We start from the raw sequence: 13,838 nt of genomic DNA on the forward strand, positions 1-13,838 counted from the left end.
CGCGTCCCCAACAGTCCCTTGGTTGAACTTTATGGCCTATGTCTTTTTTCAACCATATTAACTATAGAGGTTTGCTGTGTTTTCTTATCCTTAAAAGTTTTTTTTATTTATTGTGGTTACCATCTTATGCACCCAAATTTACTGTCTGTCTAATGTTGAGATTGCTTAGCGTAGATCCAAATGCAGTCTTCTATTTCTCTAATGTTCTAAAGCTAATGTATACATTTTCATGCTTAAACTGAACATTAGACTTTCTAGGCTGGAAGAAGTACTTTTTCTGAACCACTATTAGGCTTCATGCACACGACCGCAGTCTGGGTCCGCATCCATGCCACATATTTTGTGGGTGGGATGCGGACCCTTTCACTTCAGTGGGGCCACAAAAGATGTGGACAGCACACGTTACGCGGTCCTGCAGAAAAAATAGAACATATCCTTTTCTTGTCCATACCATAGACAAAGATAGGACTGCGCTATTAAAGTCTGGGCGTTCCATTCTGCAAAATGCGGCTGGCATCCATGTTTTGTGGATCCGCAATTTCCGGACCGCAAAACAGACACTGTTGTGTGCATGAGACCTTGGAGTGTGCCATACACATTTTCTGGCACATTTTTATGGCAGTTATTTTTAGCCCAAGCCAGAAGTGGCAAGGTAGTATAAATCCTTCCTTTATATTTCTCATTCTCTTCCAACCCACTTCTGACTTTAACAAAAACGGCATCAAAAACTGCTACAAAAAGTGTGTGACACTACCCCAAGGCCTTGTCCACATTTCTGTTTCTCACGGAAAGCACAAATACCCATTTATTTAAATGTGTCTTTTCACATTTCAGTATTTTTTTACTGACTGTGGGTCAGTAAAAAAAATCACGGAGACATGCACTTCTTTGATCCGTGATGCGGACCAAACACGCCCATAGAATAGTCTATGGGTCCGTGAAAATCATGGACACTTAATCCGTGGTGCATCTGTTTTTCACTTAAGACTGATAGGAGATTCTTTGGAAATTAATTTTTTAGCTGAGCAACGTCAGTGAATTACGGACCAACCACGGACATCATGACTGGAGTCAGATATGCAGTTTCTAAGCCAGTATTGGATTTAAAAAAAAGGGAAACAAACAAAAGCTTGAGTCCTCTCTTTTATATCCATAAATGTGCTCGACTCCAAAAACTGCATAAAACCCTGCCACAAAAACTGTATGTGTGATTTGAGCCTATTTTTGACTACGGTATTAATTACTGCTTCTGGCACTCACTTATGGATATTTTACTAAAGACTGTAAATATCTCCCATAAGCAATTTACCCTTGACAAATCTAACCAAAAGAAGGCCTTCTCCAGACTGTCCTGTAAACTGCTCAAAAAATTTGTATTCAATCAAGTTTAGGTGTACCCCGTCTCGGACCAAAAAGTCGCCATTATGAGCTTCCAACTCACAATGACAAACTACAATTTTCCCCCAAAAAACTAACATACTGCATTTGGAGATTTAAAGGCCCCCAGTAGTGTAAATAATATAAAAATCTGCAATACTCACCTAGTCCCCTTATCGTGATGAATTGAGCACATGCCACTTTCTCCAGCAGGCACCAAGCAGCAACTTAATCACACCTGCCGGGATAAGTAGATGGGGACAGGCGGGGGATGATCCATGGCTTGATCGTTCTTCAACTCAGTCCAGCAGGCAATGTCACTGCACCACGCCTACTGGAGAGAGCACAGATTGGGAATGAGGCCCAGGCTGTAATGGACGACACACAGTAGTCATTATTGCTGTGAGTGTGTGTGTTCTGGCAGTAAGGGTGCCATTTTCATAACCCTGCAAAGGAGGAGATCACACACGGGACAGTGGGTGATGACAACACACAGAAAGAAAACCATAGGGTACTTGCACACGTAGCAAAAAACAAGTTTTTTTCTACATAAATTCCCATGCAGTAAAATCATAGCACAATATGATACCAGCAAAGTGTATGAGACTTAACAAATCTCGTGTAGACTTTGTGGATTTTTTCTGTGCAGACATTTACCTGCGTTATGGATTTATAAATCCGCAGCATGTCAAATTACAGGGGGAAAATAAATATTTCATACACTGGCGATTTTGCAAGTTTTCCCACCTACAAAGAATGGAGAGGTCTGTAATTTTTATCGTAGGTACACTTCCACTGCGAGAGACAGAATCTAAAAAAAAAATCACCAAAAAAATCACAAGAAGGATAAAGGAGGCTAAGATAACCCTGGGATATATATACACATACATACACACACACACACACACACACACACACATTCAAGCATTTCTCACCAAAAAGGAAAATGTTTTTAACAAAAACATACAAAATCCTACAGTGCAGTTTGTTTTTAAAGAAGCTGTTTGTTACCACCAGCAGCCATGCTTTTACCCATAGACATATACAGTATGTCGCCATCACTTTAACCCCTTCAAGACCAAGACAGTTTTCACCATAAGGACCAAGCCACATTTTGCAAATCTGACTTTATGTGGCAATAACTCTGGAATGCTTTTACTTATTTATTTTACACACATATAGTGCTGCTATATTCCACAGAGCTTTACAGACATTAGCATCACACTGTTCCCAATGGGGCTCACAATCTAAGTTTCCTATCAGTATGTCTGAGTGTGGGAGGAAACCGAAGTACCCAGAGGAAACCCATGCAAATAAGGGGAGAACATACAAACATGTCTTTAGACAGATTCTAACCTAGGACCCCAGCACTGCAAGGTACCAGTGCTGACCACTGAGCCACAATACTGCCCACTTAGGCCGAATGCACACGGCCTTGTTCCGCGTCCGAGAGTGGTCCGTGGTATGCCGGGCTGGATTCCTGTTCAGTGTAGGAGCGCACGGCGTCATTGGTTGCTATGACGCCGTGCGCTTCATGCCGCCGCTGCACTACAGTAATACACTATACGAGTGTATTACTGTAGTGCAGCGGCGGCATGAAGCGCACGGCGTCATGGCAACCAATGACGCCGTGCGCTCCTACACTGAACAGGAATCCAGCCCGGCATACCACGGACCGCTCTCGGCCACGGAACACGGCCGTGTGCATTCGGCCTTATCCAAACAATTCTGAAATTGTTTTTCTGTGACATATTACTTCATGTTAGCGGTAAAATTGATTTTAATATGTTTTACCTTTATTTATAAAACAAAAATCCCAAATATATGGAAAATTTTGAATAATTCACTATTTTCTAAATTTGAATTTCTCTGCTTTTAAGACTGATAATGATACCTCATACAATAGTTATTACTTAACATTCCCCATATGTCTACCCTATGTTGCCATCATTTTGTAAATGTCATTTTATTTTTTAGGATGTTAGAAGGTTTTGAATTTTATAAGCAATTTAGAAATTTTTTAAGAAAATTTCTAAACCCACTTTTTATGGACTTATTCAAGTATGAAGTCATTTTGTGGGGCTTACATAGTTGAAATCCCCCATAAATTACCACATTTTAGGACCTACTCCCGTCAAATTATAAAAAAATTATTTTACAAACTTTGTTAACACTTTAAGTGTCTCATAAGAATGAAAGGAAAATGGAGGTGAAATTTCAAAGTTTCAATTTTTTTTGCAGATTTTCCATTTTTATTTATTTTATCCAGCAAGGGTTAACAGCCAAAATTCTAAATTATATATTTATTACCCTGATTCTGTAGTTTACAGTTTATATGTAGTCATAAACTGCTGTATGGGCACATGACAGAGCGCAAAAGGGAAGGAGCGCCATGTGGATTCAACTTCCACGTTAGCCAGTGGCAGCTCATGCAAGACATGTGCCATTCACTTTCTGGAGGGGATGATGAGAAATATGTATGGTAAGGGGACAGTAGACATGGTGCTCCAGCTCCATAAGCTGAAAATTCAGTCTGGAGTCTATGATGAGCAGTTTTCTTTAGCTGCCAGACCATGCAGCAGAACCTCAACTAGCAGGTGGTCGCATACCTGGACTGCTCCATGTCACCCATGATCCAATATCCCAGGGGTGGCCAACCTTACAGACACAAAGAGCCAGAAAAAAAAACATATGACTGCCAGGAGCCACAAGCTATACATTTATACAAATATGCATGCACAAGACAGTATTACTGCAATTAAGTTTTCAAACATTTAAAAGTGTATTTGAACCACTTTTCCTACCTGTAAAGTAGACAGCTTTAGTGAGACTTCTGTCAATCTTTGGTTTTCACAATGTGTTTCAAGATTTCTCAGATGATCGCCCCATGCTCAGATGACACACTCATGCTCAGATGAGTGCTCCATGCACAGATGACCGCCCTATGCACAGATAACCGCTCCATGCACAGATGACCGCCCCATGCTCAGATGACTGCCCATGCTCAGATGACCATTCCATGCACAGATGACCGCCCTATGCACAGATGACCGTCCCATGCTCAGATGACACCCTTATGCTCAAATAACCGCTCCATGCACAGAGGACCGCCCTATGCACAGATAACCGCTCCATGCACAGATGACCACCCCATGCTCAGATGACACCCTCATGCTCAGATGACCATTCCATGCACAGATGACCGCCCTATGCACAGATGACCGTCCCATGCTCAGATGACACCCTTATGCTCAAATGACCGCTCCATGCACAGAGGACCGCCCTTTGCACAGATAACCGCTCCATGCACAGATGATCGCCCCATGCTCAGATGACACCCTCATGCTCAGATGACCGCCCATGCACAGATGACCTCCCATGTTCAGATGATCGCTCCATGCACAGATGACCGCCCCATGCTCATATTATACCCTCATGCTCAGATGACACCCCATGCCCAGCCCACCGAGTATTTGAACATCAAAATGGTGGATTACTATTGATCCTTCTCCCCTTCTCCTCACACATGCCCAGCCCACCGAGTGGTTGACCATCAAAATGGTGGATTATTAATCCCTGTATCATACAGGGATTAATAATCACCATTTTGATGTTCAAAAACTTGGTGTGCTGGGCTAGGCACCTGTGAAGAGAAGGATTAATAATAATCCACCATTTTGATGGTCAAACACACTTGGTGTGATGGGCAGTGGCCCCTGTGAAAAAAAAAAGGCAGAGCAGCAGCAGCCATTTCAGTCAGATTAGAGCCAAAGCTGCAGAGTGGCTGTAATCTGACTAAAATGGCTGCTGCTGGCCTCAGTGAGTCTCTCTGCCACTGCTGCTCTGATTGAGTGCCCACTGCCCTGCTGCCGATCATTAAATTTCATTAAAATTTACTAGGGATGGAGGCTGGAGCTTTGGCTGCTGATCTCTCTGGCTGCTGCTGGAGCAGGTCCTCCTTGCTTGCTGCGCCACTTCTTGCTGCCCCCACAGACCCAGCCTGCGGTCTGATGAATCTGGTTGCTGGGCTGTCCCTGAGAAGACTGGGGGCGGGCATTAGGTCACACACAGACACACTCACAGATGGGGGCATGGGGACGTGGGCGGCCACATCGGCGGCTGGGATAAGCACTGCAGCTTCGCCTTCTGTGCCGTAGGGGAGTTGCACTGAGTCACGTGCCTGCTGTCGGCGCTCTGAGTCCTCTCCACTTTTATGCCTCGTTCCAGCCTTCCACCGTGGGGGCAGGACCTGGGCCAGCTGTTACTGATTATTAATTTGCTATAGGTTATTGGTGGCACAAAATGGGGAGTTTGGGATGGCAAATCGGCGTGGGCCCTTCACTTACCCTGGGCTGCCGACCCAAACACCCCAATTATAATCCAACACTGATGTAGACAGAGCGCCGCAGAGCGAACTGCAAATGAAGGGGCTAGGCCGCGCGTTGGCCACCCCTGCAATATCCCCTGTAGTACTAGGCATGCAAACTTGAAGTGCAGCTGCAAGTGGCAGAGTTTTCCAAGGACATGCTTTACTTACCAGCCAGCAGTGTGGCATTAGAAAAGGTAGGTGCTCAGTGTGGTGGGGGCATAGTTACCCCTAAGAGAACTCACTTTTCCTTCCAAAATGTTGAAAGACTAACCTTCATAAAGATGAATCAGGCACTAGTTCCTGATGCAACATAGATCATTCTGCCACTAATAATCATACTGTAGTGTGCTGGAATATTGTGCAAAATGGGCCATTATTTATGGCCATGTGCTGCTGCCACCTGCCTGATACCTCTACTGGCATTCCTACAAAGGTTTTTTTTAGACCTACTGATATCTACATATTACATATATATGCATACCACTAGCCCTTGCTTTCACACTGTTGATGGGTTCTGCTACTACTATGATCTTCCACCATCTTGTGCTGTATGCCCCTGCTGCTGTACCCCCTCCCCACTCTAATGAGGCCACTCTACCCACTATGTCATGGGACCACTATTGTTACTGCCGCCACCCTCCCCACTCTGTCATGGGGCCACTATTATCACTGCAACCCTCCCCACTGTGTCATGGGGCCACTATTGTCACTGTTACTGCCACCCTTCCCACTGTCATAGGGCCACTATTATCACTGCTACCCTCCCCACTGTGTCATTGGGCCACTATTGTCACTTACTGCCACAAATGCTGCTGCCACTATTATGTGATCTTGACATTTTATCATTATATACGAAACCCATCCCCTCCTCCTCCAATGTCTTATGTTATACGTCCTTTTAGACTAGATAAAGGGTTCTTACATACCCCAAAATGCTTGGTCTTAAACCAAAAATAAAACTTGATCTACATTGATACCTATGTCTGGTTGTGTACTGCGCCTCTCACCATTAATGATCAGCGAGACAACTCCAGTCTAGCCAAGTTCCAGTATTATACCTCACCCCACCGGCAGTTTGGCCCCTGCCCCAAGGGTTTCTGATAGTTCTGGCTGCAACAACGAGTACTTCTCCTTCCTTTCACTCTCTGTGGTGTTGCACCCAGGACAGCACAACACAAACAGGTGGGCAGACTACATCCCTCTCTGAGGGTCACATCCTGACTAAATTACCCTATGAGCGCCTTTCTCTCTAGCCACATTGCTGATGGGGCCACTATTGTCACTGCCACCCTCCCCAATCGGTCATGGGACCCCTACTTGAATATTGGTGCACTGTACAGTTATGTCTGTAGTTCAGCAGTGTCCTATGCTGTCCCTACACTCTCCCTGCAGTTTAACTACCAAGCATTCACACTGAGATTGGGCCACCAAGTGGGAAGAATATGATTAGGCAAATTGGCCTGGGTATACCAGATTTATCGCGATTTGTGACAAATTACGGTAATTTGGAACAAATAAAATCTCTTGTCGAACTTCGGAAAAACCTGCTGAATCAACTGTTTCAAAACCTAGCTCATCTCTACTCTCAGCCAAGGATGAATCCAGCATGAGGAGACATATAAGCCTGCAGACATCAGCAGTGAGGGTCTGTGCACAGGGTGTGTAGCTTGTCCTTCCAACAAGTACAACCCACACATCAGAATTCAGTGATGACCATGTACAGAGGCAGGACTGCTTCCTCCTGCAGCCCTAGGCTGGTGCACCAAACCTCATCATAGCAGGCAAAGAAGCTGAAATATGACAAAGGGGCCACTGTAGAAGAAGTTAATTAATTGAAAATCCATTACTTTTGTTTAGATAGCAACAAAACCATGGGTGAATTAAAAAAAGGGAAGTCGTATCGGTCCTTAATACTTTCTCTCCTTTTATGAGCCACTACTGATTTTTGCTTCCAAAATGGCATGCAGAAACCTGCCTGTGTGGCCATATCCAAGATGAATAATGCTGGCCTTGCATTAAAGGACTTAAAATGAGCTGCACATAGTCCCATTTGGAGCACTTTCAATTTGGGTTGAATTTATTGGAACCCGAATCAAATAAAAAAAAAATGGCCAAATTAAAATAAAAATTTCAAGAAATTCACACAGCCCTGAGTTAATTTTTTAAAAAAAAGACACATTTTTTTAAAACTTTTTTTGTAACTTTTAACTTCATGTTCAAATGAGGGGTGTAGTAAAATATGTAGTGTTAAATACATATCAATACAGCAAGAAAAGAGATACAGTACATGATGAAATACTCTTTAGTACATTTAATATTCATATTGAAAAGTGGTAATATCACTTGAAATGGCATCTCAATTACAATTTATATAAACAGAAATATAGATATCCTCCTCCAGTCCTAAACAATAATTATATAAACTGTAAATGCAGTACATATTCTTAGTATTGCCCTTCTCTCTTTCTGGCATAATACCCCAAACAAGCACAAAATCCAATGCCCACAATTACTGCTCCAAGCAGCATTGCTATTGCATCCCCTTCATCCATTGCTTTCACACCAGGGAGCAGGAAAATTAGTGATATGAATACAGACAGAAGCTTCCAGGCTGGTCCAGAGATAGCCATTTAACCCGAATAACAAGAATGTTTCTGTAAGGAATAGAAAATAGAAAAGGTTATTTACTATACTCTACAATAATGACACGAATGACTATATTCTATCGACTAGGATAAAAAAGGCTTATAATGAATATCTTACTTATTCTTCAAGAGGACCTGTTACCACAAAATGCAGTGTTATCCGCAGGAAGCATGTTATAGAGCAGGAGGAGCTGTACGTCATAGTGACTACGAGAATGTATAAAGTGGGCTGCTATGTGTATGGGACATGGGATCAAGCTACAAGTTATGTAAAAAAAAAAATATATATATGAAAGTTCAATTGACCCACTTTTCACAATTTTACATATAAAAGTAAACATAAACATAACAGGTATTTTCATGCCCAAAAATTTCTGAACTATTAAAATATAAAAATATTTTTCCTGTGTAGTATACGCCGTAAAAATGGTCACCTTAGGCTACTTTCACACTTGCGTTTGGTGCGGATCCGTCATGGATCTGCACAGACGGATCCGTTCAGATAATACAACCATCTGCATCAATTCAGAACGGATCCGTTTATATTATCTGTAACATAGCCAAGACGAATACGTTTTGAACACCATTGAAAGTCAATAGAGGACAGATCCGTTTTCTATTGTGCCAGATTGTATCAGTGAAAACGGATCCGTCCCCATTGACTTACATTGTGTGTCAGAACAGATCAGTTTATATTATCTGTAACATAGCCAAGACGGATCCGTCTTGAACACCATTGAAAGTCAATAGAGGACGGATCAGTTTTCTATTGTGCCAGATTGTGTCATAGAAAACGGATCCGTCCCCATTGACTTACATTGTGTGTCAGAACGGATCCGTTTGGCTAAGTTTCGTCAGACGTTGAGGTGTCCGCCTCCAAAGCGGAATGGAGACGGAATGCCAAATGGAAAGCTAAAACGCCAGTGTGAAAGTAGCCTTATCCTCCCAAAAAATGTAATAACAATTACATACAAAAAAAAAATAATGGTATGTACCCCAAATATACCAATAAAACTACAGTTAGTCAGGCAAAAAATGTAGCCATTATACAGATCTGTAAACAGAAATATAGAAAAGAAAAAAAAAAATGGTGATGCAAAGAAAATAGATTTTTTTCAAAGTTTTTTTTTTTTTTTTTAAAGTAGTAAAACAAAAACTGAGCTGCAGAATATGGATGTCAAGTAATATTTAGCTCACAGTGAACACCATAATATCAAAACTTTTAGGTTTTGTGGGTTTTTTCCAATGTTAAGGTGGTTAATATATCGTTTATGGGAAATTATAAATCAGTATAATGCAGTATGCTCCTGCAAGACAAGCACTGTCCAGAATGGGGGCTCATGCTAATAAACGGAGTGTGATTTCTGGACTGCACACGCTCGTGTGAAACAGCCCTAAGTATGTATATAAAGACAGCCATCAGTCACTGATGATAACTGTTCAAGGGGGCGGTCTTAAAGTGGAACTGTTGTTTCAGTTTATTTTTATATAGTGTAGGGACAGGGATGTTAAACATTTTTATAATCTACTTCATTAGGGCTCATGCACATGACCATTGTTTTTGTCCGTATCCGAGCCACATTTTTTGTGGGTTGGATGAGGACCCATTCAACTCAGTGGGGCCGCAAAAGATGCAGACAGCACCTGTGTGATGTCCGCATCCGTATGTCCGTTCTGTGGCACCCGCAAAAAAATAGAACTTGTCCTATTCTTGCACATACTAAGGACAAGGACAATTATGAGCCGGACATTCCGTTCTGCAAAATGCTGGTATCCGTGTTTTGCAGACCGCAAAAACAGCTATGGCCGTGTGCATGAGCCCTTAGTGTTTTTTGTTTTTTTGTTTCTTTGTACTAGAAAACAGTGGGTATTGAGTCTTTTTAGCAAAGCTCTAACATAGTTGCTAAGGAGAGTCAGTCTTCAGAGTTCTTCTGCATGTTGAAGACACCTGTGTGTAGCACATACCTCCCAACTTTTTGGACGGTCAAAGAGGGACACTTATGGTTCATTGAGTAAAAGATCCATTTTTCCACCAAAGCTATACACATCAATAGGTTTCACTGACGAAATAGCGCAAAAATAATCTGAATATAGAAATTTCTAAAATCTCAACTGCATTGAATAATGAAATTATATACAAGATGGGCTCTAATATACAGAGAGGAACCAGAAACACTTTCTGGGTAAATATTGTGAATGTAATAATGTAACTCTATAACTCAGATCAAAAACAGGGACATTTAAGGAGCAAAAAGGGACAGAGTTACTTGGGTCAAAAAGAGGGACACTTGGGAGGCCTGGTAACATAAAGAGGCTTCCAGACTCACAAATTTTTGCGGAATCTATTCCCACAAAACTATATATCAATCTGCTCAGCTCCTCCTGCTCTAGGCATTTCTTGGTGACAGGTTCTCTTTAAAGATTTATTTCAAGGTAACTATGCTTTTCTACGATACAATTTTAATTGTATAACATCAGTCATATATACGTGCTCCACTCTCCTATATACATCGGTCACACATGCAAATATAGTAACAGAATTAAGGTACTTTCACACTAGTGGCATGTTACTCCGGCATGCTGTTCCGGTGGGTGAACAGCCTGTCGGATCCGTGCTGCCACTAGTGCCGGAACAGCCTGCCGGAGTTCCTTGCCGCTAGTGCGAAACTAGTCTTAGTGTAGTGCATGAGTCCACTGCATAGGTATGGTATTAATGACTAGTGTACAGATACAGTAAAAAACAAGCAAACAAACACTGAACCAAGCAGGATCAGCAGGTTCAAGGCTGCCATCAGGTCATTACTACTGTCAGGTTACCATGCCATTGATCTGCAACATTGTAAACCTTGCTCATGTGTAGATTAGTATGCAATGCTGCTTTATACAGAGACATCTTGCACATATTATGTACTTTTTTTGTCAACATGAGAGCATATGGGCAATGTATCCCACACTATACCTATACAACACATGCGTCAGAGGTACGTTAAGGAATCCTCCTGATATACAGTATTCCTCCAATGTAAACTGAATAGACCCTACGAGCCACCTTCATTTTTCAGGTCCTATTCAAGAAAATGTTGTTCACCTGAAAGGCATTGTCCAGCAAGATAACATTTTAGAGAAAAGGAACACAATGGGTTTAGAAATAAAATAAGAATCAGTATTGTAGCTGGTAAGTTTAAGGCATGTAAGCCCCACCCTGGGAATGTGCAAGTCCACATGGGACGGACTTACATAAGTACCATTTTTGGCTAGGACAGCCTGAATTTGCATGGACCGTCTATGAAAATTGGGACAGTACCTGCAAATTTAAGACTGTTGGCAACTACGGCATTACTAATCTCTTCAATCCTCCTCAGCTGCTGTTCCAATGCTTACTGGGTTCCCACAGGTCTCCAAATGCCTGCTCAGCCAATCACTAGCTGAGGTGGGTCACTGCTGCAAACAGTCATTGGCTGAGTGGGCAATTTGTGTTGCGACAGAATCAGAAAGTGGAGACTAGCAGGAATCTGATAAGTATCAGAACTGCAGTGGCAGGTATTGTTAAGGTACCTCCAGGGGCGTAGTTATAGGGGGTGGAAGGGTTGAAATAGCGTCCTGGCCCCTCAGTACGGTGACACAGTTAAATGTGAGCGATGTCTCCCTGCCCTGCTGTTACCTATGATAGGCTACTGGCACTAGGCCTGAAGCCTATCAGAGGCTGGCACAGGTGGCGCAATGACGTAATCATCATCGCACCGCCTAAGCGGCTTGCAGCGTTTAGCTCAAGAAACAGGCCGGAAGAGGCCTGCACCACATCATTGACAGCCACCTGAAGGTATGTAGTTGAGATAGTTTTTTATTTGGCAAAATGTGGTTGGGCCACCATGGGGGCATCTACTGGGGACACTAAAATAGGGACATTTTGTGCTAGCACACATAACATATAGCAACATAGTTTGTAAGGCTGAAAAAAGACATCTGTCCATCCAGTTTGGCCTGTTATCCTGCAAGTTGATCCAGAGAAAGAAAAAAAAACACAAAAAAAACACTGAGGTAGAAGCCAATTTTCCTCATTTTAAAAGGGGGAAAAAAAATTCAACGACCTTTTTTCAGAAATCTAGTAACTATAGTATTATATAACTAGCTAAAGGAACCGGCTTCGCTTGGGTATATTTCATCCATTTCATTTAATGTTTGTGTGTGTCGCTAAAAGATATCAACACTATCCTCTATAACAGTGACATCTACAGCACCCCACCCCCAAAACAGTGACCTCCACAGCCCCCCACCCCTTAACACTGACCCCCCCCCACAATCCCCTGTCCCTTAAAATTGGACCTCCACAGCAGCCCACCCCATTAACTTTGACCTTTACAGCAGCCTTCCCCTTTAACAGTGACTTTCATAGCATACCACCCCCTTGACAGTGACCTCAACAGGGGCCCGCATTGCATCGGGGCATGTCCTTTTGAACAGCTCACTCTAAGACAGCAGCACTGTACTGTCTGAGTGTGAGCTGCAGGGAGAAAGTCACCATCCCTCCCATCTCTGGAGCTGACAAAAGTTGATTTTTACCTTCATTTTTTCAATCCCTGTCAGCTATGGAGTGGAGGGGGCGTGGCCTAACCCGATCGGGGAATGGCTTAGCGTGACCTAGAAGTAGATTTTTTACTTAATTTTTTCAATCTGAGTCTTCTGAGAAGGCACGTCCTAACTAGATCAGGGGCGTTGCTTAGCGGGACCTGGGGGCGGGGTTTTAAGTCTTTTGAGGGTAGACACATTGTGACAGGGGGCGTGTCTGGGCTCCTTCCTGCAAGAGTGATGCCCCTCTGGGCACCTTACTGGCTCATTTGCATACCAAACTGGATTTTCAGAGGATAAAAACCATCTATTGCTGGAACAAAGGCACATCTTGAAATAAGGTACTAAGTGCTATTAGGCCATGGCTTTACTTCAATAGCGATTATCCTGGTGACAGATTTTTTTTTAAAACTGACCTACACCAGTGAAGATAAATGGCTGGGTTGTTATGGAAACCTGGAGTAAAACTGTATGTGGAGGCTGGAGGACCTGCGAGCTTCTATTGGCTGATAATGGTCATGTGACCAAGCTTCTATTGGCTAATGCATTTTTTGGGAATATTTCAGGAACGGTACGTCCTAGAGAGCTGAGACCTGGTCTAAAACCTTTCTGGATACCTGATGTACCTGTGTGCCAAGTTCGTGATTGTAAATGCGACGGTGCGGATTCCTTTAGCGGACATACACACACACACACATACACAGCTTTTGAACTCTTAGTGAATTCATCCCCACCTCCTCAAGCAGTTGTGTTTTTGTACTGGCATACATTATGGGGGGGGGGGGTCACTGGCACTACTGCGGGCACTAAGAGGCGGCATTTTTATACTGGCAAAGAACGGGGCTTTTTTTTTTGCACTGGCACACATAAGGGGGCATTTT

At 42.8% G+C, this 13,838-nt stretch overlaps 1 protein-coding gene across 1 annotated transcript in view; it reads right to left on the reverse strand.

Annotated features, from left to right (window-relative positions):
* Window positions 1–8,032: 8,032 nt before the first annotated feature.
* The window catches only part of SMIM30 (small integral membrane protein 30), a 31,193-nt gene continuing 25,387 nt past the window's right edge, over window positions 8,033–13,838 (reverse strand). The window contains exon 3 of the mRNA XM_040411160.1: window positions 8,033–8,400. Within this exon, the coding sequence (XP_040267094.1) occupies window positions 8,191–8,376 (186 nt within the window). The 5' untranslated portion in view covers window positions 8,377–8,400 and the 3' untranslated portion in view covers window positions 8,033–8,190. The remainder of the gene's footprint in view (window positions 8,401–13,838) is intronic.

This window comes from Bufo bufo, chromosome 1, assembly GCF_905171765.1.
Source record: "Bufo bufo chromosome 1, aBufBuf1.1, whole genome shotgun sequence".
Taxonomy (NCBI): domain Eukaryota; kingdom Metazoa; phylum Chordata; class Amphibia; order Anura; family Bufonidae; genus Bufo; species Bufo bufo.